The sequence below is a fragment of the Ovis canadensis genome, chromosome 24 (assembly GCF_042477335.2).
Source record: "Ovis canadensis isolate MfBH-ARS-UI-01 breed Bighorn chromosome 24, ARS-UI_OviCan_v2, whole genome shotgun sequence".
Lineage (NCBI taxonomy): Eukaryota > Metazoa > Chordata > Mammalia > Artiodactyla > Bovidae > Ovis > Ovis canadensis.
The window spans coordinates 49401880-49429653 of NC_091268.1; the positions used below are offsets into that span (position 1 = coordinate 49401880).

Below are 27774 nucleotides of genomic sequence, written 5' to 3' on the forward strand. Positions count from 1 at the left end.
CCAGTGGTTAAGAACCTGCCTGCCAACGCAGAGGACATGGGTTTGAGCCCTGGTCTGGGAAGATCCCACAGGCCACACAGTGACTAAGCCCGTGCACTGCAACCGCTGAAGCCTGCGCACCTGGAGCGTGAGTGCGCAGAAGGGGAGCTATGAGCATGTGAGGTTTGCAGACAAGAAAGAGCCCCTCTCATCACCACAAAGCCAGTAAGGATGCCCCTCTGGGGGCAAAGAGGGGCGTCTGGAGGGACCCGGGAAGACTGGCTGTATAGCTGCTGAGCCAAGACTCACAGCCCAGTGGAAGGTGAGGACGTCACCTGGAGAGCAGCACACGTATACCCTGCGTTTGGGAACAGGTATGACCCCAGGCGTGGGTCCTCGCCTTTTCACACAGGCTGGCTGGAGCAGCCGTGCCAGCAAGGCCAGGAGCAGCCTCATTCCTACCATCACCCCCTCCGGGGGCTCATTCTGGGCTTCAGGTGAAGGAATGTGGACAGGGTGGGAGGTCGTGAGCTGCCAATGGAAGGGAAGGGACCTGGCAGGTATTCCTGTCAGGAATTCTCAGCTGGCTCTCTCTGAAGGATCCTTGGTACCAGATGGAAAGGAAACCAGCCTCAAAGGCCATCATCTGTGGCACACAGAACCAGGCGGGGCAGGATGAGAAGAGGGCACATCCCCACCACTGATAAGCAGCCAGTCACACAAGACAGGGCCCACATGGACCCCCAGCACCAAAGGGACCAGGACCGGAAGAGGGGAAGTAAGGAGGTATCCCTGAGGCTACCCTACACTCCTCCCCATTCCCAGTCCCGAGCCTGCAGACAATGGAAGGCTACCCAGCTCCGGGAAGGGAGAAGAAGGCGTGAGTTGAGACTAGAACGTTAAGCTAGCCTAGCTTGAACTGGACTGTTTTATTCCTTTTTAAAAAATTATTTCAAAAGTACACAAAAGTAGAGAGAATGATGTAACAAACTCCTGGATCTCTCGCCCTTCAGCAAACATTCATTACCAACTAATGGCCCATTTCGTTTCATATATACCTCCAACTTGCTGACCCGCCTCAGATTATTTTGAAGGAAATTCTAGACATCATGTTATTTTAATTATAAATATCTCATTATGTATCTCTAAGAGATAGAGACTCACGTTCTCAGAAACATAGCCATAATAATGTCATCACAACCTAAAAAAATCTGTAACAATAATTCCTTGTTGTTCAGTCGCTCAGTCGTGTCCGACTCTTTGTGACCCCATGGACTGCAGCACACCAGGCCTCCCTGTCCATCACCAACTCCTGGAGCTTGTTCAGACCCATGTCCATTGAGTCAGTGATGCCATCCAACCCTCTCATCCTCTGTCGTCCCCTTCTCCTCCTGCCCTCAATCTTTCCCAGCATCAGGGTCTTTTCCAATGAGTCAGCTCTTCGCATCAGGTGGAAATCCTTCCTATCACCAAATTCCAGTTCCTAGGCACATTTCTCCAGTTGTTTTATAGTACGACGAAACTGAAATTTCTGATAACCGAGAGTGGTCTGAAAGTATGGTATGGGCCCGTGATGCTGCCCGCGGCGAGTGAGAGCACAGCTGAAGTAATTGCTAGAAAGAATGAAACCCCTGCAGGTTCACATTCCATTTCATTCTGACTCTTCAAGAAACCAGATGCTATAAAATTCCCCCAGGGAGCGCCCCCGTCTGCCTGTCACTGTCGCCCAGTGCTCACCTTATTCATCCTCTGGTTTGGCTCCTGACACCTTGTGTAACACCTTGGCCACACCTGGTTACAACCCTTGTCTCCGCCAGTAGACAAAGGAATCCTTGTAGGCAGGGGCTGCTATCTCACCCTTTCGCTGTATCCTCTGGACCCAGCCAGGGTTTGTGAGGCCAGACAGCTAAGGATGGCCCTGCCTGTGTGGCTTTGACCACGACCCAACACCCAGAAGCCCCCGCCACGGATCCCTGCTCTCTAAACTGGCCCCATCGATGAAACACCACACTGGCTCCTGCCTCCGTCTCATAAATTCATCACACTGGACTGGACTGGACCTCCTGGCTGCCCGAGTTCCTTCCCAAGCCATCGTCAACATCTCTTCCACCTTTTCCACACCATCTGCCTCCTCCTGCTTCTCCAGCCCTGCTCGCCACCCCTTCGGCCCCCAGGGAAAGGCCCCGCTCCTGCCCGAGCCTGCCCGCGCTCAGTACACAGCTTGCCTGAGGCATCCAGATGATCTTCTGTGTCCGTAAGAAGTGATACATGGCCGAGAAGCGCTCGAAGCCTCCTCTCAGGATAAGGACGGGGTGGCGCGTGAGGTGGGTCAGGGTTCTGCCGCACTCAACAGCCGCTCCAAGCGCTAATCCTAAGAGCAGAGACCAAAGAGGTGACTGTCCCCTGTGTGTTCACCGTTTGCCTAGAGGCCCAGTGGACAGGCACTCCACTCTGGAAAACAGCTATCGAGGAAACTGAAGCGAATATAAACAGAGATGAAAGCTACAATTAAAATTTAAAAAGCAATTCGCCACCAAGAAAGCTGATCTTTGTAAACTCCAAGATTTCATTTTCATTTCCATGTTGTTGCAAGGAAGGACGATCCAACGTAAGCGAAATGCGCACGTGTCTATGAAAGCGACAGTCGCTCGGTCGTGTACAGTCGTGTCCGTGGACTGTACAGTTCACGGAATTCTCCAGGCCAGCATACTGGTGTGGGGAGCCTTTCCCTCCTCCGGGGGATCCTCCCAACCCAGGGATCGAACCCAGGTCTCCCACATTTCAGGGGGATTCTTTACCAGCTGAGCCACGTCTGTGCATATACAATATCATAAATGATGTACCACACAATTCATCCATTTAAAGTATAGAAATGAATGTTTTTAGTGTATTCACAGTTGTGAAACCATCACTGCACATTTTCATCCCCTCCGAAAGAAACCACGTACCAGTTATAGGGTTTCATTCCTCACTTCCCTGCAAACATTCAGCTCTAAGCAACCTCTAACCTAATTTCTTATGGCTTGACCTGTTTTGGACATTTTCTAGAAATGGAATTATATAAATGTGGTGTTTTGCGTCTGGTTGCTTTCCCTGGGCATGATGTTGTCAAACTTCATCTGTGTTGCAGCAAGCGTCAGCACTCCAGCCTTTTTCGTAGCTGAATAATATTCCTCTGTGTGGCTCTCCACCTTTGGTTTATCCACTGATCTGCTGATGAATATTTCAGGTGTTTCCATTTTGTGCCTATTATAAGACTGCCAGGAACACCCGTGTACAAGGTTTTGCGTGCACATCTTTAGCTTCTCTCTGCTAGACACTATGGACGAAGAATGTTGCTTGCCACATCAGTAAACAAAGAACACTGTGGCCATCGAGCCATTGGCTGCTGCAGGTGTCCCTGACTGTGCACTCTTCCCTGAGTAAGCAAATTATCAGTGTGTGGTTTTGGGTTTTGTTGTTCTGTGACTGTGATTTTTTACCGAGTGCGGATGGTGGCTCCATAGTGCTAAAGTGAGGTCAGGCACAGAGAGTAGAGGGGATTGTTTTCACTGACCACCATTTCCTAAGACTTAGGCTTCAGCCAACAATCCTAGGATTGCAGACCAGGTTTGACTGTAGCAAAGAGGGGACAATTTCCTGGCTAAGGGCCTCCTGAGAAAACTGGTGTTATTACAGGTGGAAGCCTACCGCCACCCAGTGGCCACTGGTATGAATGCCCAGCCCATGGAACTCATCCACCCCATCAGGCACTGAGCGGGCAAGCGGCAGCAATGCGTGGTCAGCCCAAAGCAGGGGCTGAATGGAGAACGCAGCAGAGCCTCAGTGAAGCAGGCCGGAACTGGCCATGGTCCAGCTCGAGGATGAAGTGAGTGTTCTCCAGGATCACCATTCAAGCCGTGGGAGACCAGACAGAGCCAGACTGCCTGGGTTTGAATCCTGGCCCCACCACTTACTACGTGTGGTGGTTTAAAAACTCTTCCCGCAAACACTTTCAAATGCTTCCCTTTAGTTTAATTCCCCTCTCCTATAGGGGTTGGAGAAGGAAATGGCAACACGCTCCAGCGTTCTTGCCTGGAGAATCCCAGGGACGGGGGAGCCTGGTGGGCTGCCGTCTATGGGGTCGTAGAGTTGGACTAAAGTGACTTAGCAGCAGCAGCAGCCTGTAGGGGTAGCTGTACTCAGTGACTTGCTTCTAATGAACAGAATGTGACCTAGTATTTCTGTCTCAAGAGCAGGTCATAAATAGGGGCGCGGCTGTCCCCTTCTCTCCCTCTGTCTTGGCCCACTCCCTCGGGGGAAACCAGCTGCCCTGTCATGAGGCCATCTAAGCAGCCATCTGTGGAGGTCCGTGCAGTAAGGAATGGAGGACTCCCGGGTATTCCCATGGGAGTGACCATCTCAGAGCCATGTCATCCTGGCCCCATCTCACCTCCTTGGGACAGCAGTCTGGCTGACGTCATGTCTACAGCCTCAGGACAGGTGAGAAACTCCCAGCTAAGTGCTCCCAAATTCCACAGAAACAAGCAGACAACTAATGATTATGGTATTAAACTACTGAGTTTGGGGGTAATTTGTTACACAGCAGTAGAAACCCACGGCCCCAAACATGGGGAATGAGTTATTTCACCTTCCTGGACTCCAATTTCCTCCTCTATAAAACAGAGACGTTACTTACTAGGAGACAACTCTCCACAGCCTTTCGTGTTTCTACATGTCCTTTGAACAAAGGCGCTGGCTTTTCAAGGATATCTGTGTAATAAACAGCCTTGGTTGATAGAGACAGTTCCTCCCTCCAGAGTCAAGGGCAGGCAGGCTTTCTGCATGTTTGTTAGAAAAGATTTAGGCCCCCTAAGCTCAGAGTTCGCTAACAACACCACCCACTGCTTTCTGGCTACTTCTATTGCTCTGAGAAATAAAGTCTTTTATTTCTGAGCCAGGAGCCTCAGGTCTTGCGCCAGCATCCACAAAACCACGGCAGGCTTGCTTGTCACCTTGCAAAGAAGGAAACATCCCAGACCCTTCCCAGGTTCTGACACTGCCGTCTCCATCGGGCTGCTCTGTAGGGGTGGCCCAGGCAGAGCTCCCGGCATGCAGCAAAAGCGCTCGGTAACTTAACTCTTCTCGCTGCTCTGGTACAGACTCACTGTGCTTGCCGTCGTCAGCGCCGTCATCATCACTGCCGTCGTCTTTCAGCATTAGCTCCGGGGAGATGGTGTTGTTATCGTATATCACACAGTATTCCACACACTCCAGATCCACAGACTCCGGGATTAGGTATTTGCCTGCCCTCTAAAGAAACCACCGGAGAAGCCTGTTGGTAGGTGGGTTAGGCTGAGTCCACACGCCCTGCACACCAGCACTGGGAGGAGCCCAGGTGGGACAGCGTCCCCTTCCTTGACTACACTAGGGCCTGGAAACTCTGAGAGTGGACCAGAGAGGCTGCCACGTTCCAAGAGTCTTCCACACCCATGGTCCCTCCTGGGAGAAGCTGTCCACGGCTGACTGGACCAGAGATGATAGCCTAGCAAAGAACAGTGGTCTAGTGGCCAGCCCACAGCCAATTAGGAGCCTTGGCACAGGTGCTGAGAGGGCAGCCGTGGCCACCGGAACTACTGACACCCTCTGGAGAAGGGTGTGGGCGATGGAGACCAAATCCAAAATCCGCCATGAAGAGGGCAGTAAGCAGACAGGCTTGAATGGGCAAAAGTCACAAGCCCAGGGTCCATAACACTGCCTGGCCCATCAAAGAATGAAATCAACATTTGCTTAATGAAGCTGTTGCCCACGGGGGACAGGGAGAGGCCTCAGGGAGTGAGTGACAGTGTCAGAGACCCTCGTGGTGGACACACGGGGTCCTGCCCTGCCGCCCACAGTGTCCAGTAGGAGGTGCCCCCTCTTGGACCTCGGATAAAATCTCCCGTTCTTCCGGCCCTCCAGTAAGGCAGCCCATCTGCCCCACAATCGGACTCTTGTCGGTATACCTTCTTCACGAGGAGGGCTGTAATCACGTGGCTTTCATCATACTCCCATTTGGACCGCACATCTCAAAAGGAAACGTATCAAATGAGTAACTGCTTTTGCAAAGGAACACGTGACCAACAAGAGCATTAAAATACATTAAAGTAAAATGATGAGCCAGAAACAGAGAAAATAGCTCTAATACAAATAACTAACAAAATCTTGTATCCAGAATTTGTAAAGAAGTTAAAAATCAATGGGGGAAAAAAGCTACAGACATCTGAAGACATCTTTACCTTCAGAAACAGCTGAAGAGTACATCCAAGGCTGACTTCAGCCCTTGTGAAGTGCCTGCCTGAGGACACTCAAGGCCACCAAAGAACTTACTGCTTGCTCCAGCTGGCACCTGAAGACAGGGTCCCTGTCCCCCGCCTCTGAGAAGGGTAAGAGCCTAACTTCGATCAGCACCAGTTAGCAAGCCCCCTTGGGTTTCGCATGGTCCAACTTCCACCCAGTTTGTAGTTTTTCACTTCCCTGCCTCTGAGCCCCACGTTCTCCCTCTCTACTCCCTCACTCTCCATCGCAAAGGCCTCTGTGCAAACTGGAGTCCTGTTCACTTGGGGCTCCTCCCTATTGCGATAGCACACTACCGATTAAATCCTGTCTTCCCCTTTGTTTATCTCTAACATGATCTAATAACAAAAATGAACTGACTACACTCTAGCTCCATGCAACAACATAAGTGAATCTTCATCGCATAGTCTTGAGCAAAGGTCAGAGACACGGTCTATCTGGTTTAAAAACAAGTGAAACTGGGACTTCCCGGGTGGTCCAGTGGTTAAGAAGCCCTCTTCCAAAGCAGGGGGTGCAGGTTCAGTCCCTAAGATTCCGCATGCTGTGGAACAATTAAGCCCGCACGCTACAACCAGAGAGTCTGCCCACCTCAATGGGAGATCCCACCTGGCACAGCTAAGACCTACCCAGCCATAAATAAAGTACTTACCCAATAAACAGAGGTAGTTGGGTTCAGTTAATCTGGATAGTTTTGTGACCTGATTCAAGATGTTGTAAAGCTCTGTTGGTTCACACAAAACCAAACCAGTCATCCTACAGGAAAGAATCGATAACGTATTAATAAAAGCTTAGTGAAGTGAAAGTCGCTCAGTTGTGTCCGACTCTTTGTGACCTCATGGACTATTCAGTCCATGGAATTCTCCAGGCCAGAATATTATTGAGTGGGTAGCCTTTCCCTTCTCCAGGGGATCTTCCCAACCCAGGGATTGAACCCAAGTCTCCCGCATTGCAGGTGGATTCTTTACTAGCTGAGCCACAGGGGAAGCCCAAGAATATGGGCGTGGGTAGCCTATTCCTTCTCCAGTGGATCTTCCCAACCCAGCAATCTAACCACGGTCTCCTGCATGGCAGGCAAATTCTTTACCAACTGAGCTATCAGGGAAGCCCAAAAGCTTAGTACATCTTTCTATTTTAGACGAATGACTACCAAGTAAGATAATTAAACTTTCTTAACATGTGTTCAAACAAAGGTGAAAATAATCACCAAAGTGATCAAGGAAACTTTAAAAACTTAAAGTGAAACGTGTGTAGGGGAGATAAACATTGCACACAATGTATCTGAATGGAACAGGTTGTAAAACAGTCACCAATTCATTTCTTCTTTCAGTAAATCATCACTGAACACCTACTAAGTGCCAGGCACTGGAAATAGCTGTGGTCATCTAGACCTACCCTCACGAAGGTTACAGTCTAGGCTGGAATGCAGACATTGGACAAAAAAATACTTCATTAAGCAGGGAAAGCATTATAAAAGGGTCAGCATCCAGTGCCACAGGAGGTGCCAACAGGAGGGCCTCGCCTAGTCGGCGGGGATGAGTGGTCAGAGAAGGGCTGTCTGAGATGTGATTGCGGAGACAGGAGGTTAGGCAAGACTTAAGCAGGTGGAGGAGACAGAGAGGATGAAGGAGGTGGGGATACTTCTGGGAGCAGGAGGGAACTTAGCACCTGAGGTTTCCAAAGGAGCCTGGGCTGACGGCAGTGGGAGGAGAGTGATGATGAAGACCCTGGGGAGGCTGATGCAGGTCCCTTGTGGGGGCCTTGTGGGCTTATTGTAAAGACTGTGGTGCTTCCTGGAAGGTGGCGCATCGCTCACTTGTACTGACAGAACTGCCCGGCCAGCCTGGGCTGTGGCTCCTGCTTACAGGGCTGCTCTTGGTTCCTGGGTGCGACTGTCTCTGCTGCCCCCTGGACACTGAGCGGGGAAGGCTGGGCCTGTGCAGCAGCTTCCTGCAAGGAGGTTACCTTTTAGCTGGGGTGGGAGTGACCAAGAGCAGCCAGCAGACCTCTGCAGGCCAGTCAAGTCCAGGGACAATCTTGCTCAAGTGGACAGTTAGGGTCCACTTCAGGATTACCAATACAATGCTCCCCAGAAAGGCTAACCCCTCGTCTTGGGCCCTGGAACCTTCTCGCCTCCTCCAGCACCTCAGTTCTCAGCCTCCCCTCCAACATCATCACTTTCGATCTCCATGTAGGTCGTTCCCAGTGGCATGCCAGCGTCCTCTCTGCCTATCTCTGCTCCCTTTGTCAGCTGAGACCTTTTTATGTCTACACGGCCTCCACTTCCTCACCTCTGAACTCTAGTCTGAACCCTTGTTGCACCACTTATTCTTGGCTGCCTGTCCTCAGGGAATAATTAGCCTTTCTGTGCCTCAGTTTCTGCCTCTGTAAAATGGGGGTAAAAATCGTATTATCATGAAATTACACATGGAAGACATTCTGAGCAGGGAGGAAGTGCTCGGTAATTGTTAGCTATTGGTACAAACTTCTCCCCTGGAACTTCCAACCCCAAACCACAGAACCTGCTCTTATCAAGGTCATCACAAATACTCCTCCTGCCTAACCCATTTAGTCATTCCTCTGTAACCCGCTTGAATGCCTCCTTCCCCAAACACTCCCCGCTCCCAGGACCCCCCACTCTCTGGGCTTCCCGCTTCCCTCGCAGATGGCTCCAACTCTCCCCACGAGCACACCCTCAGACACAGCCGTCTCCTCTCTTCTCTACCTCTACTCTCACTCTGGGACAGAGCTTCTCGGCCTTGGCACCACTGACGTGCGGGGCCAGGTAGTTCTTGGTGGTGGGGCTGAGCTATACACCACAGGATGTTTAGCAGGATCCCCAGCCTCTACCAGTAGATGCCAGGACCAACTCCCACCCTTCAATTACAAGTGTTTCCAGATGTCACCAAATGTCCCCTGCAAGAAGGGCAAAGTCACCGTTAGTTGACAACCACCACTCCTCTAGAGTCTGGGGGATTCATCCAGTCCCTTGAATACACCCTGTATACCAATGACTCCCAAATCATAGCCTCTACTTGACCTCTCCACTGAGCTCCAGGCTCCATGTGGATGCCTAATAGGTAGCTCAAGTATAATGTAGCCAGAAAAGAAGGTTTAAATTACACAAGCCCACGTCTCCAATATCTTCTTGTCTTTTAGTCTTCCCTGTCTCAATAAACAGCACCATTATCCACCAAGTTACTCGAGGTCACGTGTCTAATCCCTCATTTCCCTCCCATTAGCTCCCATCTATTAGCTCTACTACCTAAATATCTTGGGCTTCCCAGGTGGCTTGGTGGTAAAGAACCTGGCTGCCAACGCAGGAGATGCAGGCTTGAGCCCTGGGTCGGGAAGATCCCCTGGCGAAGGAAATGCCAAGCCACTCCAGTATTCTTGCCTGGAAAACCCATGGACAGAGGAGCCTGGTGGGTTACAGTCCATGGGGTTCCAAAAGAGTCAGACATGACTTAGTGACTAAGCAACAACACCTAAATATATATATTCCAAGCCCATCTCCAGGGCTAACATTCTAGACCAAAGTACTTGCATCTCTCTGCCAAGGACACAGTACTTGCCAATTGGGCTTCTTGCTTCTGCTTTCTCCCTATAGTCTAAACTTCACATGGCAGGCAGGGTGATCTTTGTGAAGCATGAGTTCATTGTCTTCTCCTGTAGTCACTTATTTGCTTATTTTTATCATCAGTCTCCTCACAGTGGGATGTATGGCTCATAAGAGTGGGGACCTTGCCCTTCTTGTTCACTGCGGTATCCCCACACAGGGCCCAGGATTTCTGATGCAGACCAATGCTCAATCAGCATGTGTTTAACGAATACATTATTACCAGTCACCATACCTGCCTTCACCAATGGGCCCATCCTGACCTAATGCCATACACCTAGATGCCACACACAGATCCCTCCTAAAGGACCTCCCAACTCATCCCCCCAGGTCCTCTGCCTCTGAAAGTCCTGATCTCAGGCCACTTTGGAGGTGGTGAGCATCAGGGAAAGAGGATGGACTCTGTGTCGTCCCCAAGCTTCATGAAGCCAACCTAAAAGCTGGCTCTTAACATACCTCGTTGATCCCTCTGAGTCCATCCTCACCCTCCCACCTGCTTCTCCCCATGACAACCTCCATCTCTTCATTCACTAGCTAACAGACTGTCTCTGGGCTTCCAGGTAGAAACCTAGTCTAGCCCCAGGAGTCAGCTCCTTCGGACATCTCTCCTTCCCAAAGGGTGCACTCTTACTTGTGAGGCAAGATCTGCCTCACCTGCTGGCAACCTTCAGGAGGGTATGCACATCCTGACCCTAACTGCACACTCCTGAGAGAAGACGCAGCCTTGTGAGCCACAGTGAGGAGCGCCCCTGGACTGGGCAGGCAGAGGCCTGGACACAGCAAACAGCCCTTCCAGCCCAACTCCACACTTGTTTGTCTTTTTTTTGGCTACACTGAGCGTCATGAGGCATCGTAGTTCCCCGACTCGGGATCGAACCTGCGCCCCTGGCAGTGGAAACATGGAGTCCTAATCACTGGACCACCAGGGAATTCCTGCTCCAAACTCTGAAGGGTATGAGAGGTTCTTGGCTCCACCATTTAGGTCCTAAGAATATTTTGATATCAAACTTTTATATAGAACCATAAAACAAATACTGATGAGGTGCTCAGCCAGGCTTGTGCCTCACCTTCTGCTCCTGACATGGGTTCCTGGACATGTCCAAGCTCTGGACCCAGCTTTGTTTTCACTTCTCTGACCTCTGGCTGGCCCGGGGGACTGAAGCCTCTGCTCCCAACTCAGAACTGCCCCCATCAGCATCTCAGCTCATGGGAGCTCCTGGCCAGCACCTTCAGGCTGCCTCTGCTGTCACCAGTCCACCGCCTCCCGGCTGCTCTGCTGGCACGTAACTTGAAAAGCCAAGTCCTTTGATGCCCAGCAGGGATGGGCCACGACTGAAAATTAAGCTATATAAACATAGCTCTATTTAAACATTTACGTCCCCATTTTCCAATATTCTAGGTTCCCTAGAGGAAAATAAAACTCTCATACAGGTTGGACAATTAACATCTTTCTAATTCTTCATTTTAAGGATCTGAAAGATTTAAAATACTTCACTTGGGTAAAATACTTCACTTGTGGTACAATTTTAGGGTTGAAGAGAAGATAAGATAGCACAGAATATGTGCACCTAAGAGCAAAAATTTGATAGCTCATGACTGTGCTCCAAAGCCTATGCAAGGAACAAAATGGTCAGTGTAGGTGCGTGTGCGGGGCTGGTGTGGGGGTGCAGCAAGGAGGGTATCAGTGTATTTCCTATATTGTGTATAAAGATAGACAATGAAGAACTAGAAAAAGTAATCTATAGTGGTAGAAATCAGGAAGTCAGGTATTTCTATTTTCTGGGGGACTGGGACATAAGGGAACTTTCTGGAATAAAGAAAATGTTCCTATAGCTTGTTTTGGGTGGTGGTTACAGGACTACAAACTGTCAAAACTACCAAACTGCACACTTAAGATCTGTATACTGTATCATATGTAAAGTATATGGCAATTTTTGGAATCCCCTGAAATACGAGGACACTTCTCTACTTTGGGTGGGGATGGCCCAATAGAGAATTTGGGAGGTAGGGGTTCCCTGCCCTAGAAATGCTGACAGGGGCTGACTGACTTGGCAGGGATGGGGAGAAGTCCCAGCCCCAGATGTAGCAGTGAACATGAGAATCTGACTCCCGTTTCTCTCCTGTGCCCTCAACTCTCCCCTCTACAGGGATGACTTCAGCCCTGGCCTCTCTCAGGGGTTTCAGTCCCATACTTCCTCTTGGAGTAATCCCCCAAGTGTCCACTGATACTTTTATATGGACAATTTATCACCACTTCCAATTCAGCCCATCTAAAATAGAGCTCTTTACTTTTTCTCCACACAGCTCTCCTTCCACACAACCTCTCTCAGGCTGAGTTCCCACAGCACTTTTATTTAAATCCAGATGGGCACAAACAATTCTTATCAACTCTTCCCTCTCCCTCATTGGCCCCACTTCCCCATTTCTAAAACTACCATCAAAACTCAGATTATTTATCATCTCCTAAGACTCTTGCAGCACAGAAGCTGCAAGAAGAACAAGGTTAGTCTCTCAAAATACTATGGAAGATAAGCCTCCTGAACAATCTCCCTGCCTTGCACATTTTTCCCTTGGAATCTTTGACATACCAAGGTCAGTCTAATCTTCCTCAAACACAGTTCTGGTGGCATCACAAAAACCTCTGATAAACACTTGCTTCCCAAGGAATAAAACACAAACTTCTCAGCTAACATGTGTAAACCCTGCACAATCTGGGTTTTCCAGTCTTGTATCTAAAACCACTTGACTCTCCCCAAATTCAGAAACCCACTCTCAACCTGGTCAGGTGCTGGACAATAGAGATCAAAGTACCTGACTGCACGATGCTTTCAGTTCTCGTGGTAAGATACAGGGGTCAACAATTAACAAGAGAACACAGTCAGTGATACAATAAAGGACACTGTTCTCATGTCCCAACTCCCAACAGAAATGATCTGTTCACTGTCCCCTCCTCCAGGTTTTCCGTTGGGCTCTCTTCCCTTTCTTTCCCATCTGAACACTTTCTACTGTTAAACGCCCAACTCCCAGTGCCCCTCCTCTGGGAACTCCAAAGCCCACGTGCAAGGATCTCTCCCTCCTGTGGCGCTGAACGGCCTCACTCTTGTTCTTCCTTTACATCTCAGCTTAGATGTTTCATCCTCCAAAGTCCTCTCTCACATGGCCCCCACCTCCACCCCAAATCTGAGTTAGATAGACCTCCTTTGTGAAGGAAAGCTACACGGCTCAAAATGGCCTGGAGTTAAAACTCCCCTCCAACGGTGGGGTCTTCCTCACCATTCTATACAGGACAAAGAACTCCCTGGAGCCCCCCTCTCGCCCCCTGAAGGAAGGAATGGACATTAAGAGTGATTACGTCCAGCTTCCAGCTGGTCCCAGTCTCCAGCCAGTCTCAGGAATTCCTTGCCCCGTTGTTAAAAGTTCTATGTTGCCTGTATACCTCCTCTTTTCTCAGCTTAGCGCAGCAGCTCACTCATCCGACTGCTACCCCTTCTCGCCTCATTAAAGGTGATCTGTTCCTGTAAAGTATAGGTCTCATTCTTTCTCCAAACCTCGCTTTCTCTGACTCCCTTAACCTACACTTCATGTTCCCACAGCCCCTCATAATTCTCTAGTGTTGCCCATATCATGCTGCTTGCAATGCACCTGTCTCTCTCACTAGACTGTGAGCTCCTTAAGGGCAGAAAATGTGTGGATCCTCGCTCACCTGTGAAGCAAGTGGTCTTAGCAGCTCAATGAACAAATGGAAAGGAGGCAGGAAAGAGTAGGCCCGCCATCACACGTGCCCTCCTACTTATATGTTCGTCAGTACTGGGGCTAGCTGTTCTTTTTCACCTCCTGCTTACCCGTCCCCAAGTAGGTGGGGGTCATCTTCCCCCTCACTGGGTTTGCACACTTCTCCAAGGTAACAACCTGCAACACAATTACCTGCCTCACTTGACCCTGAACTTTTGGAGGGCAAGGAGGTCTCTGCACCCCCCAGAAAATAGCAGCAGGGCAAATGAAGCTTCTAAGTATACTGATACATTTGAATGGTAAGCTTCCAGTGAGCAAAAACCATGTCTTCACTTTCTCTGTGGTGGACTCTGAACAAATCCACTTTTAACTGTGCTCAACATGGTTTCTTGGCTCCTAAAGCTTAAACGATGTGGCCAGGTTGACAGCATTGCTGGGCCGACCAGAGGTGAAGGGACGGCGTGACTTTGCAAGTTTTATCACCTGGATATCTGTTACCGCATCTAATAAACTCTAGCGATGAGGCAGTGCTCAGGGTCTGTCATTCTCAGGAGTGGTGTCCCTAAAGCTTTGTAAACTTAATAGAAGGTCCTGGGCATCAGGAGGAACGACAAGTGGACGGACTGTGTGTGATCAGGGGTGGTGCACAGGACCGACAGATTAGAGGAGCCCCCATCGTCCACCTCAATCCCGGGGCTCTCAACCTCCCCTCCCCCGTTTCTTTTCCAGAGCTTTCCATAGTTCGGAGCCCCTCCAGTCCCCAGGGGCAAGATGGGTGGGTTTGGCTGAGCTGGCGGAGGGGAAGGACGGCTCGGATCGCACCCATTCCGTCGGACCTCCGACCTGACCTCGGCCGGTCGCCCTGTCAGAGCCTTTGTCTGGGGCCCCACCTGCAAAATGGCTCCTCTAAGGCTTTCCAAGCCTACAGCCCGTCTTCTTCCACCTCTCGAGTGCGGACTCTCCCTCCCACTCTGACCGCGTCTGCCTCACAGGCCGCGCGCAACACGACCAGCGCTATGACCCAGCCCAAGAATGCCCTCCGAAATGCACTCTTCTGCGGGCCTCCTAGAAAGCCCGGATGTGGCGGAGATACCGCGAGAGCTGGGAAGTGGGGGCGCCGGAAGCAGCGCCGCTCTCGCGAGACAAGGCGGAGCAGAGCCGGGAGGTCCTGTGCAGTGTGGAGGTCGTTGGAGTCACTTGTCTGCTGACAGCTCCTCTGCCAGCCTGTCCGCGCCCCGCCCGCCCCAGCCATGCTTTCCGCCCTCGCCCGGCCTGCCGGCGCCGCTCTCCGCCGCAGCTTCAGCACCTCGGCCCAGGTAGGCCCTGCGAGGGGCAGCCTGCAGGTGGAGGCTCTCCGGCCTAGGCCACGTGTGTTCCTGGCTCGCGAGCAGCCTTGACCCCGGGTCAATCAGCTTGGACCGCAGGGCCGCCTGGTGCAGACCCGCAGTTGTGTCGGCTGGGTCGGCCCTGATACTGGGCGGGAGGTGCGGGGAGAAAGTCCCGGAGGCAAGGAGGCGGGAAATAGCCCAGCTCCAGTACCGGGCCGCTTCTCCGAGCCTGCCAGTTCACCCCCAGAGGCTGCTCTTGATTTGTGCTCCTTCAAGCTTGAGAAGCCAGGGCTGTAGGGCCTAAAGTAACTTACCATCCGTGGTATTTTGAGAGACTAACCTTGTTGTTGCAGCTTCCGTACAAGCGTTGTGTAATTTTTAACTTCATAGTGCAGACAGAACTACCCAGGGTAAAACACTGGTCCCAGGTTACACAGTCTTTTGGCCAGAGGATTAAAATTCCCCTCTCCTGGCCGCTGCAATTTTTTCTTTTTGGATCACCAAGCCTTCCCTCTAAGAACCCGAAGACTCTGCTTCCTCTTAAGGACCTTTTGAAGGCTGCTGCCTGCGGTGGACCGCCTGGGCCTGGCTTGGCCTGAAACTACTTAAGCCTAAGCTATTTTTAGCCGACTCGGGCAGCGATTCCTAAACTCTGGTGTGTATCAGAATCACCAGAATACTGATAAAGATCAAAGACAGAGGGTCAGTGAAGGAGATAGGACCCGCTGGGCCTCTGCTTTTACCAAGAGCCCCAGGTGATTCTAATACAACCCAAGTATGAGAACCCTGGAATACCCACCTCGCCTCTTAAGTACCTTGCCCTAAAAGGGAGGTGATTGTTAAATGAGGTTCTGCATTTCTTAGCCTCTGCCTTTCAGACCAGTCTCCTGTGTGTTCAGTTCATTTGGAAAATAAATATACACATAAGTGCCTTTGAATATCTGCTTGCCCAGAACTGTGTTGGGTGCTGCAGGTGATACCAGGATGAGTGAGAAGCAGCACTTAATGCCAAAAGTGAGTAAACTTAGGACCCCTAGGACCAGTGGGAGTGTTGAAGAGTGACACTGAGGAGTAGGGGAAGGGAACTAACTGAGGATAAGACCAATATTTGCTGGTATGATTTCATGAAGGGTATTGAGACAAGAAGGAACATGGAAAAAACCAAGGCTTTGGATTTTGGAGTTGAGTTGCTAAGGTAGGAAAAACTGCTCGGAAAGAGTGATGGGAGTTGGTGGTGGTATTGATATCAGGAGCTCAGGTTTGGATATATTGAGTTTAAAATTCCTACTGGACATACAGACAGAGTCGTTGAGAAGGCAGGTGTATAAGTCAGAAAGGTGAGCTTGAGCCAGATGGTGCATTGGCCTAGAGACTTTAGATCCCGTGTCATTAACAGGAAAAATGGAATGAGCATTCAACGTCCGTGTATTTATGTCTCTGTATGTACTAATGTTCTAATATATAAACACAAGGAAGAAATTTAAAAACAAGCCGTTAAATAAAGTGTGTTATACAGACTTTAAAAAGCAATCTTGTGAAAGAAGTGTTACTATATATCCATTTTCAAAGCCTAACTGCTAAACAGTGTGCCAAACAGTGGGAAAGGATGTGAAATCTGGCAACAGCTTGTTTAGGAAGAGATTGTGAGCTGTCCTGCAATACCAGAGCTTCTCATCTCGCTGTAAAGATTCCACCATTTACAAGTTATGTTTTTATAAATATAGCGGAGCTGATGAAACCTTGTACAAAACGTAACGTGGCCTCATTCCACTGAAAGCGTGTTACATTCTTCTTGTTTGTCACAGGGGACTAATTGATCCAAGGACCCTAGTTGAGGACGCCAGGTCTGTTTCCTGGTAGATATTAATTCTTCACCTGTTAGACAGGATTAAGACACAGTCTTCCACACTGACATCCCGCACACCAAGGGGACTGTGTCTTGCCCCCCGTGTTGGAACCCTGGTCAGTCGTGGGAGTCAGGCCGAGAAATCTGGGCATGAGGAACTTGAGAAGATTTTTGAGCAAGGCAATGATGAAAACTTTGAATTTGGGGGAGGATGGTTGAGAGGTAGAGCTGAGGACCTAAGTTAGACAGTGGAATCAGAATGGAAATCAGAGGCAGGTTAGGGAGATGTTTGAGATGCCAGCTCCTTCGTATCCTAACTGGGTGTCTCCAGTAAGGAAAGAGGCAGAAGATAGGAATAAAGGTTTGAATGTGGGTGAACACAGGTGCCATTTGGGGACAGGGATGGGAGAGGATGCGAGGATAAATTTATTTGCACAGTTGGGTTAGTGGGACCAGTGGGATGCCTAACAGAACTGGAGATGTGGAGTTGGAATATGGGAGTCCCTGGGATTTGGGACAAGGACTGAGGGTGATTGCTGAAGCCCCAGAGGTGAGTGAGACTCCAGACTTCAGGTTCTGGGTGGTTGGTCCAGCTAGTTTTCTGTGAAGTCAGGGGTACAACTTAAAAAACGTGAATTTGAATCTTACTTATAGTATATGCCCTTTCGAGTTTTAATTTCTTCAAGCAGATCACACTGTGTGTGAGGTGGGTTTTTTTGAGGTTTTTTTGTTTGGTTGGTTTGGTTTTGTTGACAGAAGCCCAATATTGCTGGTTTCTGTTGCTGTGGACCATGACGTGCAGCCGCAGCAGCCGTAGTGTAGACGCTGCCCTCCAGGACTGTGTCCTGGCCTTTGAACTCCTGTGGCTGCTCCTTTCTCAGTTTGTCTTCTTCCTGGCCTGCTTGCCGGGATAGGCTCCCCTTCTCGTTTGTGAGTTTAGGCTAGAAACAGCCCTGAGGTTGGCTGGGGTTTGGGTTAGGCCCTGCGCGAGACCTAGAGGGGAGAGTGCCTCTTGTGTAAGGGGAGTGAGCTTTAGGGCAGGACTTCGCTTCAGGACAGCTCTTTGCCCTCAGCTCCTGGGCATCTCACTGCCTGGCCGCTCGGGAGCTGGCCAAGGCCTGTTTCACTCCTACAGCCCCCAGGTCCAAGCACTGGCCCATTGGTAGGATTTCATAAATATTTGTTTATAGTTTTTAAAACTGCACGTTGCAGGCGAGGCTTCTGTTAGCAGTCCAGTGGCCGAGTGAGTAGTCTGCTTGTCTCTCGAGGGTACGGGAGAAGTGTGCCCTGACTCTCACAGTATCTGAAGGCACAGTTGGTCCCCCGTTTTCCTGAGGCATGCTTCTGAACATCCTGAAAGAAACAGGGCCTTAGGGTTGGTAGGCATACCTTCGCCTCTTTGTTTGGAACCACTGCAGTAAAGGCGGCCAGGGGCCGTAGTCTGCAGTTTTTACCAAGTGAATCCTTTTAATGCTGATTCCGTCTTCAGAGTCCTCTCTCTGTGCCTCTTTCTAGAACAATGCTAAAGTAGCCGTGCTGGGGGCTTCCGGAGGAATTGGGCAGCCGCTTTCGCTTCTTCTGAAGAACAGCCCATTGGTGAGCCGCCTGACCCTCTACGATATCGCTCACACGCCTGGAGTGGCTGCCGACCTGAGCCACATCGAGACCAGAGCGACCGTAAAAGGTACTGGGCCCGCCTACCCCACGGACCTTTCATCTCTTCTCCCCAGTAGACCAGGATCCAGGATTAGAGTGAGATTCTTGGGTGGAACTAGGTGTTCAGAGACTTGGGGTTTCCGTGTCCATTTTAGAATTTAGTTTTATAAATTATTGCAGCTTTTTGGACTTGTCTCTAAAAATGCTAACTAGTGTCTTTCAGAAAAACAACAGTGGCCTGATCTTCCCATTTAAAAATTTTTTATGATTTTAAATCATAGGAGGGCAGGGGTGGGGGGAGCCTCCTGCAGGGACGTGGGGGCAGTAAGCGGCGCTGTCCCTGGTGCGCTGCCAGTGCCTGCCGGGCCGGGCCGGGCCATCCCTCCACCCCAGGGTTTCTCTCGCCAGCTTCTTCAAAGCACGGCCACCTTAGGAAAATCTAAAATGAATATAGGTATATTATCCAAGAAGTCATTCATAATCACATAGAGTTATATATAGCCTGCTCATTATAGCAGCGTTTATCCATGTCACCAAAGTCTTGGTAAAGTCATTTTTTAAGAGGTATTATAAGTTATAGCTTATTTATTGTTATACCCATGCTGTTAGCCATTGGGCTGTTTTGTGTTGTGCTATTGTATAAATATTTATGTAAGCTGTGATAAGCGTCTTTTTATCTTTACATTTTGTTTAGGATCGTAAAAGTAGAATGAGTAGGTACGGCTGCTTTACAGCTTTTACTGTAGATTTCAGACTGCTGTGCAGGAAGCTTGCGCTGCTTCCCGTCTCCACTGATGGTGTGAGGCTGCCGATGGTTTTTGCACATGGCTTCAGTGGGTGTAGACAACACAGGAGGTTGACTTGTCAGGTCACATGCTCGCGTGCCTTCCAAGGTCCCTGTGCATTCGTTGGCTTACTTTTTCTTGGGCTGTACATTTTAGAGTTTCCAGAAGCTCACACAATAGGGAAAAATCAAATCAAAGCAGGCTTTGGTCACTGGGGCCAATTCCCCTGAGATGTTTGAAAGTGAACCTTTTTCTCCTCAGGCGATAGGCGTAAACAAAGCCGGTGCTAATATGTAGAGTCCCTGTGTTGTGGATTCTCTCTCCTGGCCTCCAGTGCCCCTTCTGATCTGACCCCAAAGTGGAGCTTTTGTTAGAATGACCGTGCTGTGGGATAAGCAGCTCTTAGAGGGAGCTGAGCAGGGCTCAGCGGTGCTGGCAAGTCGGGTCAGATAAGGCCAAGTGGCCGACTTGGATGGTTATTCCATTCTGTAGGGAGGCTGGGCCATAGAGGCTGGGGAAAAGTGGAGTGAAAGGGACTGTCCTGCCAGCCAGAGTCGTCCAGACCATGGCGGTAGTTCTCAAGGAGAGGAACCCCTTCACAGATAGCCCTTCCATCCTGTCTTGAGGCTTTGGTCAGATTTGGACCTGGGTGGGGCTGTCCTCCTGGGCTCTGTCTGTGTAGATGTGCTGGCCTCTGCGGATCGGAAACTGAAATTGCCCACTCGACTGTGTTCTTTTTTCCAGGCTACCTCGGACCTGAGCAGCTGCCAGACTGCCTGAAGGGCTGCGATGTGGTGGTCATTCCGGCAGGAGTCCCAAGAAAACCAGGTGTGTGTTGAAAGCCTTGCCTAGCATCTCCCTGAAAGTCAGCTAAGGACATGGCTTTCCATGAGAAATGGAGCCGGTCTTTTCTCTGCTGCAGAAAAGATTCCAGGCTCCCAGATGCCCGTGGGGACAGACCCCTGCACGAGTCACTGGATCCCCTTGCCCAGTCTCTTGGGTTTTCTGCACGGAACGCCCTTTTCTCCACACACCTCTGCCTTGGAAGGCTTACTGATCATCCTCGGGTGTAACTCCCCTCTCCGCACCCCCCCACGCTCCACCCACATGGACCTCTGTCTTGGCACTTGTCACACTGGGCTGTTTTCCCTACAAGACGGATTTACTTGACAGGGACCCTGTGTCACTCATGTTTAAATTTCCTTAACAACAAACACACAGCACTTGGCATGTGTTTGGAAATTCGTCCTGTGCTTTATGAACAGCATTGAATTGGATCATTCTCAGGTATGACCCGAGATGACTTGTTCAATACCAACGCCACGATCGTGGCCACCCTGACCGCTGCCTGTGCCCAGCACTGTCCGGAAGCCATGATCTGCATCATCTCAAATCCGGTGAGTGCCTGCCGTGGGCAGGTGGGTGCCGCAAGTGCCGCCTGGAAGCTCAGTGTGCGGCTGTGCTTAGAGGGGGAGTAAGCGGGTGATGTGCTGAAGTGGATCAAGGGTATGAATGCTAAGAGGCCCTTAAGTTTTATTTCCTGAGGATTCTTTGTGGCCATGTGAGTAGTAACCTGAATTTCCCATCAAGCGTGTGCCTTTGTGCAGGTCACGTCCCCTCTCGGTATCTTAGTCCTTCCACCTGGAAAGCAGGTCCGCTCCTCAGGCCGCCTGTAGCTGAGATTGCGGCAGCCTATTAGCTCCTTTCACTGTGCTCCACTCAGGCTCTGCAGTTCCTGCCGCTCCGGCCTCTCCCTCCTCACACTCACACCTGATCATGTACACAGCTGCCCCCACTCGCCCCTGCCCAGGCCCTGCTCGCTGGTTTTTGCAGGAAGCTTGTTTCTCAGTTCACAAACTCCGGGTCGGGAGCTGTGTCCCCCTGAGAAGTCAGCTAGGGTGCGCATACCCACCCCAGAAGAGCCCCTGGTTGCATTTGACAGCGGCCTCCTCCATCCCTCCCTCCTGATTGAATCTGGACTCTGGTCTCCGAGTGTGAGAGGGACCCGGGTGAGGTGTGGTGGCAGTGCTCTGGACTGAGGGACGTGGCCGCGGGCGAATACCCCGAGCTTGCAGCCAGGGCCTCTGAGAAGAGGGTCCTGCCCTTTCCAAGCAGCTCCCCGTTCCTCAGGGGCCACTGGTCAGAAGTTGTTGGGGAGCTGATTAACCAGTACCTGATATAAATCTTGCTGGTTTTGTCTTATTTTTTTCCATGTACCAGGTAATATGTTAGGCATTTGCCATATATTAAGACACTTAACCTTCATAGTAACCTCATGAGGTCGTTGTCTTCCATTTTTACAGAGAAAGAAACTGAGTCCCAGGGAGTTGATGTAACTTGCCCAGGGTTACAGTGCAGAGTGCCAGAGCTGGAACTTGGCCCTGGGCCATCTGAGCTTGTAGCCCTGTACTAGGCTGTTTTTTTTTGTTTTTTTTTTTTTTTTTTTAAGAATGGTCTTTAGGGCCTGAGGCCCAGCTGGAGCAGAGCTTGGCCTGCGGAGCCTTCGTCACATTTTTAAGTTGACTGATGAAGGGTCACGTGCATATGTGAACTTTGGGGTCAGAGGTCACCAAGGGGAAGAGTGCCTGCAGCAGTGAACGGCTTCTTCTTTCACATGGTAGGGTGGGGGGCGAGGGGACGAAGCGGTTTTTTACAGTAGGGGCCCTTTCACGGTGAGGCTCAGTTACCAGACAGGGCAACTTAATGTGATACCTTCAGGCTTGCTAGTAGTCTGATAAGATTTTTCCTTCTGTCGCATGGCTCTGCTCTCAGAATGCAGGTGAATTGTGCCTTTCTCTTGGATTTACTAGGTTAACTCTACCATCCCAATCACAGCGGAAGTTTTCAAGAAACACGGAGTGTACAACCCCAATAAAATCTTCGGGGTGACAACCCTGGACATTGTCCGAGCCAACGCTTTCGTTGCAGAGCTGAAGGTGAGAGCTGCGTTGGGCCTCATGCACGTGGCCTTTCTGATCCTCCGTGTCCATCCTTGGCTCACTGATGGGCGTGGATAGGTCACGATAGGTCATGTGTGACCTGAGGGTGGTGTTAAATGTCTTCAAAGCTCACCTCCTTCATGGGAGGCAGCTCTCACGTTTTTGTGGGGAATGCAGACGGCGGGCGCCTGCGTTGACCAGCTCGGTCTCCTCCCCACGGCATCCAGGGTGCAGGCTTTCCCAGGGTCTCTCGCTGGCTGGAGTGGGTTGTGCTCCTGGTACTCTCCGCCTCTGATAACCAACCTTTGTAGGATTGACCTGCTCATCATTAGGCAAACGATAAGATGAGCAAACAGGAAGGGCTTGGGCAAACTCCTGAGGTGGTGACAGCGTTGTTACCCCGGTCTGTGTCCTGATTCGCTTCTCCTCGGGAACCGGTAGTGACTTAGACTCCCCTCTGCTCTCGCCAGCTGCCGGCTTCTTCCTGAGCTGCCAGACTCGTCCTGGGGTGGGTGTGGCACCGGCACCGGGTCCAGAGTCCTTGGTGTGTTTCACAACTCACTGTCTAAAGTCCCTGCTTGTGGACCCTGCAGAACCACTTCCTCCCTCCCCAATAAACATCCATCCTAAGCTTCAGGCCATTTTTTGTGACTCTGCAGAGGAGGGTTCCCATCCTACCTCCCACAAGTTAGGAATAATTTTCGAGCACGTGGCTTGGAGAGACAGACAGGCGCAGGATTTGACCCCCGTCTTCCACCCCTGCACTCAGCACCTCTCTCCACGGTCATTCTTGCTGTGGCGTGTTCCTCAGCCTCTGTCTCCACAGGGCAGATCCCAGGGCCTGGGAGCTCTGTGGAGTGAAGTGGAAAGAGACGCTTTAATTCCAGAGACAGTGAGTTTGAGCAAACTCTGGGAGGTAGTGAAGGACAGGGGAGCCTGGCAGTCTGCAGTCCATGGGGTCGCAAAGAGTTGGACACGACTGAACGACAGCGATTCCGGAGACAGTTGGATTGAATAGCCAGTTCAGCACATGTGTGTTTGGAGTGGGATTGTTGGTGCCATGTCCCAGGTGTCCAGCCTGGCACTCTACGCAAGCTCCCTGCTCCGTTAGCCCTCTGCTGCTGGGCCTGCCCACCCTTGTGACTGGACTCCCCTTGCTGGGTGAAGCGGGTTCCTAACTCAGGGCATCTCTCTTTAGCAGCTGCAGCATTTGGGGACTGCTAACCCCTCTCCCATAACTCTCACCAGTGTCTTTTTCTGCGATAAGAAATACCTGATTTGCAGATTCTTGGGGGGTGGGGGGCGGCACCATGCCTTAGGTTTAACAAGTGAATCAGCTGTCACAACAAGCCCCACTTAACCAACTGTGGCGTCGTGACCCCTTTCCACGTGTTTCCCTCCTTTTGGTCCCAGTCACTGAGCTGACAGACTTCTCACCCCTGGCTTTTCTAGAATCTCAATCTCGTGCGAGGGAAAGAGAATCTGCGTTGCTCACGGTGAACGCAGTGTGGGCACGTGAGTCTGGGCTGAGGCAGGCGTGACAGCAGGTGTGGGAAGGAGGGCTGTCGGCCTCTGGTCCCAGGAAGCTGTCAGGCTGAGGGGGACCCACTGGGACCCTCCAGGGAGGCCGTCTCCAGCCCGCTGTGAAGGGAGAACCCACAGTGTCCTCACCAGACGCCAGGTGCTCCTCGCTGCGCGTGCCCAAGCTGGTGTCAGAGCGTGCAGGCGCGGGGGCTGGTGGGAGAGGTGAGCGCCGCCGGCGTCGCCCGCGGCCTCTTTCCCGGCTCCTTTGTTTTGTTCTTGGGTTTTGTGGATTTTTCCAGTGTTGGTGCTTCAGGTGCATATAACGTGTTTGACACTCAAAGTGCTTGTTTAAAAGTTAATCAGACTTCACGCTTCTCCTGACCAGGATTTGGACCCAGCCCGAGTCAACGTCCCCGTCATCGGTGGCCATGCTGGGAAAACCATCATCCCCTTGATCTCTCAGGTGCGTGTCAGGGCTGTGTGTCTCCTCGCCCGGAGGCCCTCAGACCACGAGTGCCCTTCAGAGGCTGACGGTGGGGCCCTGGGGCAGGCAGACCTCACCCTCCGTGGTTACTTGGAAAGGATTCCTCCTGTGGGTGCAGCCCCACCCCACTTGTATGGGGGCCTCTTGATGGCCTGGGGGCTGTGGGGGCGAGTGCGGCCAGAAGGTGTTAGAACAGCCAGCTCCCACACACACTGAAAACTGCCGGTGGAAGCACCCCCTGCCTTCCCGATTAGGTCAGAGCAGGCAAGGTCTCTTTGTATAAAAATGAGGAGACAGAGTAAACACCCCCGAGAATGAGATAAATCACCTCGTGACCTCGGAAGAAAATACTGAGGAACCACTTCAAATCTGAATTGATGGACATCCCACAGAGCGAGCATTCGGTGCCCTTGACTCCTGTCATGAAAGATGGGAGGGCGGAGGGAGCAGTCAGAGGTGAGATCCCTGAGTGCTGTGGGCCCTGCCAGGCCCCTGAACAGCAGAGGGAGGTAGGGGGGACAGTTGGTGACGAGTGAATAAGGTCTGTGGTCTAGTTCCTCGCGCGTGATACTAATTCCCTGCTCTTCATAACTGCACCCTGGTTATGTAAGATGTTAACATCAGGGTAAGGCAGGTGAGGAAAATCTTCCTGCTATTTTTACAGCATTTTGGTAAGTCTAAAATTAGTCCAAAATAGAATAAGTTTTTAAAACATGAGTAGGGATCTCACCGCACCTCCCAACAAAGTCAGCTTGTTCTTTAAAGAAAGGGTCTTGATTTCCCACATGGCTGCGATGCCCGGCCCCCGTGGGCTGGGGGCTGGGAGGGCGTGGGATCGTGGACCCTGGCCCTGCTCACACAGGCCTTGTGGCTTCTGCTTGCAGTGCACCCCCAAGGTGGAATTGCCCCAGGACCAGCTGGCCACCCTCACCGGTCGGATCCAGGAAGCCGGCACCGAGGTGGTCAAGGCGAAGGCCGGAGCGGGTAGGTCTCGGGCGGCCCCGGGCCCTGGTTAGAGTCTGAGCTGAAGACACAAGCACCCGGCAAGGAGCAGGGCCTTTTCTCAGTTTCACATCCACCCACTTGACATGCCACCCCCCTGCTGGGCGGCGTGGAGTAGTGTCTGAGGTCAGCAGAGCTAATTCCATGCCATGCATGCATTTATTGGGTCAGGGAATGCTGACGTACATTCCTGATGATTAGAAGGCTGGAGGCTACGCAGGCGGCTTTTCAGCTGGAGGGAGAGCGCGCCTGGATCTCCAGGTTGTGTTGCTGGCGTGGCTCACGCACCTGTGTCCTCCTAGGCTCTGCCACCCTGTCCATGGCATACGCCGGAGCCCGCTTTGTCTTCTCCCTCGTGGACGCGATGAACGGAAAGGAAGGAGTCGTCGAATGTTCCTTCGTTAAGTCCCAAGAAACGGACTGTCCGTATTTCTCCACACCGTTGCTGCTGGGGGTACGTGCCTGGGGGCCGGGGCTCAGCTGAAGGAGGGGCGCGTTCTGTAGTGGAGAGTCAGCTGCTGCACCCAGAGCCTTCGCTCCGTGACTCGGATGTCCGTGAGCAGGGACCATCCCGCCGCCTTTGGAGGGTAGAAGCGCCACCGAATCAGGAGCAGGGAGATACCGCCGTCTGTGGGGCTGACAGGCTCTCGTGGCTCCAACAGCTGGTTGGCAGCAACCACCAGGGCAGCCATCCTGACGGGACCCTCGTGTCCCGAGGCGGCTTGCGGACGGCTCCCAGTAGCAGCTTCCCCACACCAGCCTGCGCTTGTCCTGAGCCCAGGGCCTGCCGAGGCCTATGCCGCTGTTAGGCATTCAGTTCCAACGCTGCTGGGCCGCTGGGACAGGGCCCTTCTCGTCCAGTTGCCGGCTTCAGCCAGGCTGGTGTGGGCAGCCGTCCGGTCTGCGTAACCCCTACCGGGTGTTCGGGGAGCAGCTTGCCATGTCTCAGCCGTGGGCACCTGCTGGGATCAGCCTAGTGTATGCTCCCCTTCCTCTCAGGCCCAGAAAGAAGCCCTTCCCATAGCCCCCTGGTGTCCACAATCCCCGAGACTCTCTGAAGAGGTTAGTCCCGGAGCCCACTGAGCGGGTGTGTGTGGCACAGTGAGGCCCCAGGGGCTGATGGTTCCGACCAGGGAGCGTCTGAGGAGGCCTGGATGCCAGGCTGCTGTCTTCCTAATGACCAGCGTTTGCCCGCGTATTTACATTGGGTTCTGGTGGACATTTAAGTGTTTCTTCAGTCCTTAACCAACTTGGGAAAGAAACTAGCTCCGAGAAGTAATCTGTGTTGGGGAGAATAACTCGTGTTACTAATTATTGAATTCTTTGTGTACCAGCTGACCCAGGTCTGTCCTCGCAGCCTTCTGTGAGGCAGATGAGGAGACAGACCTGGCGTGTGAGCCACTGGGCTGCACACACAGTGAGTTCCGGGGCCTGGCCCCCAGCCCGGGGCTGGCTGAGAGCAGCCTGAGTTCCCAGCACGGCTCACACCCGTCCCATCCCATCCCCGATGCGTGTGACTCCCTCCTCAGGCTGCCCAAAGCCGCCAGCCGCTGGTGTAGACAGGCTAGGCGGGGCTGATGAAGTTACGAGCAGGCTCTTCTGTAACAAACTCATTCAGGGAAGCTTTCTTGTAAAATATTACCGTCTCTCCTCTCTCCTTCAGAAAAAGGGCATCGAGAAGAATCTAGGCATCGGCAAGGTCTCCCCTTTCGAAGAGAAGATGATTGCCGAGGCCATCCCTGAGCTGAAAGCCTCCATCAAGAAAGGAGAGGAGTTTGTCAAGAGCATGAAATGAGAAGGCGCTTAGCGAGCAGTCGGTCTCCTTAACTTATTAAGGCATCATGTCACTGTAAAGCCGTTTCAGATACTTCTGTCGTTTCAATTTGCTTGGTTGAGGAGGATTGTATTAATGAACCACCCCTTCCCAATCTCGGTCAGTCTGTCGGTGCATCAATAAAAGCAGGCTTTGATTTTCTTTTTCGGGGTCTCCTCCAATTAAATACTGCGATTTCTTCCCCGTTAGAGCCTACTGCAGAGTGTTTGTCTGGCATCTCTCCCATCACGAGTCAGAACTACATGTTATTTAAAATTTAGACTGAAGCATCCTGGTCTCCTCAGTAGCTTCAGGTCTAAAATCTCGATCAGTAACTGCTTTTCTCAAGCCTGCGCTGTGAGCTGTCACGGCCCCCGGGCGTGTGGGCTGGGGCAAGGCCTGCTCAGGCCTGATTCCTTCGTGTCCTCTCACCCGCTCGCTGCCAGACCACTGTCTCCTGTCCTGTGGTTTTTCTGGCCCAGCAACCAGCACTGCTAGCTGGATTTCATCCTCCTCTCGTTGAGCCCTGATGTTCAGTGGCGGTGAAGACAGAATCGTGAGAAAGGCTGGGCAGGACCAGGAACAGCCAAGCCAGAACACCAGCTGCCGCCACGGAGCCGAGGACACCTGGCGGGGGGTTCCTGTCCTCGTCAGTCGCCGGAAGGAGCCTTCGCGCATAAGCTAGGCTTAGGATAAGTGTAGGGGATTAAAGGGAGGCCCGCCTCCCTTCAGGCACAGGCTGCTCCCCAGAAGCC

The 27774-nt window shown here is 51.7% G+C and overlaps 2 protein-coding genes across 11 annotated transcripts in view; one reads left to right on the top strand and one right to left on the bottom strand.

Annotated features, from left to right (window-relative positions):
* Positions 1-15570, bottom strand: part of STYXL1 (serine/threonine/tyrosine interacting like 1) — a 30700-nt gene extending 15130 nt beyond the window's left edge. For 2 of the 10 annotated variants that reach the window (XM_069569402.1, XM_069569399.1), the window contains exons 1-5: positions 14533-14727; positions 6944-7047; positions 5964-6025; positions 5127-5271; positions 2205-2350 (exon numbers count right to left, since the gene is read on the bottom strand). In XM_069569402.1, the coding sequence (XP_069425503.1) occupies positions 2205-2350; positions 5127-5271; positions 5964-6025; positions 6944-7046 (456 nt within the window). In that variant the 5' untranslated portion in view covers position 7047; positions 14533-14727. Of the gene's footprint in view, positions 1-2204; positions 2351-5126; positions 5272-5963; positions 6026-6943; positions 7048-10977; positions 11255-14532; positions 14728-15310 lie in introns of those variants that run through there. The other 8 variants (XM_069569404.1, XM_069569401.1, XM_069569400.1 and 5 more) reach the window with 7 other exon arrangements.
* On the top strand, positions 14723-27181 carry MDH2 (malate dehydrogenase 2). Its single transcript, XM_069569398.1, has 9 exons — positions 14723-14958; positions 18332-18500; positions 20002-20085; positions 20545-20654; positions 22068-22193; positions 24106-24183; positions 25089-25188; positions 25509-25660; positions 26870-27181. The coding sequence occupies exons 1-9, from the start codon at positions 14893-14895 to the stop codon at positions 26999-27001; spliced, it is 1017 nt and encodes a 338-aa protein (XP_069425499.1). The 5' UTR covers positions 14723-14892; the 3' UTR covers positions 27002-27181.
* The last annotated feature ends 593 nt before the right edge of the window (positions 27182-27774 follow it).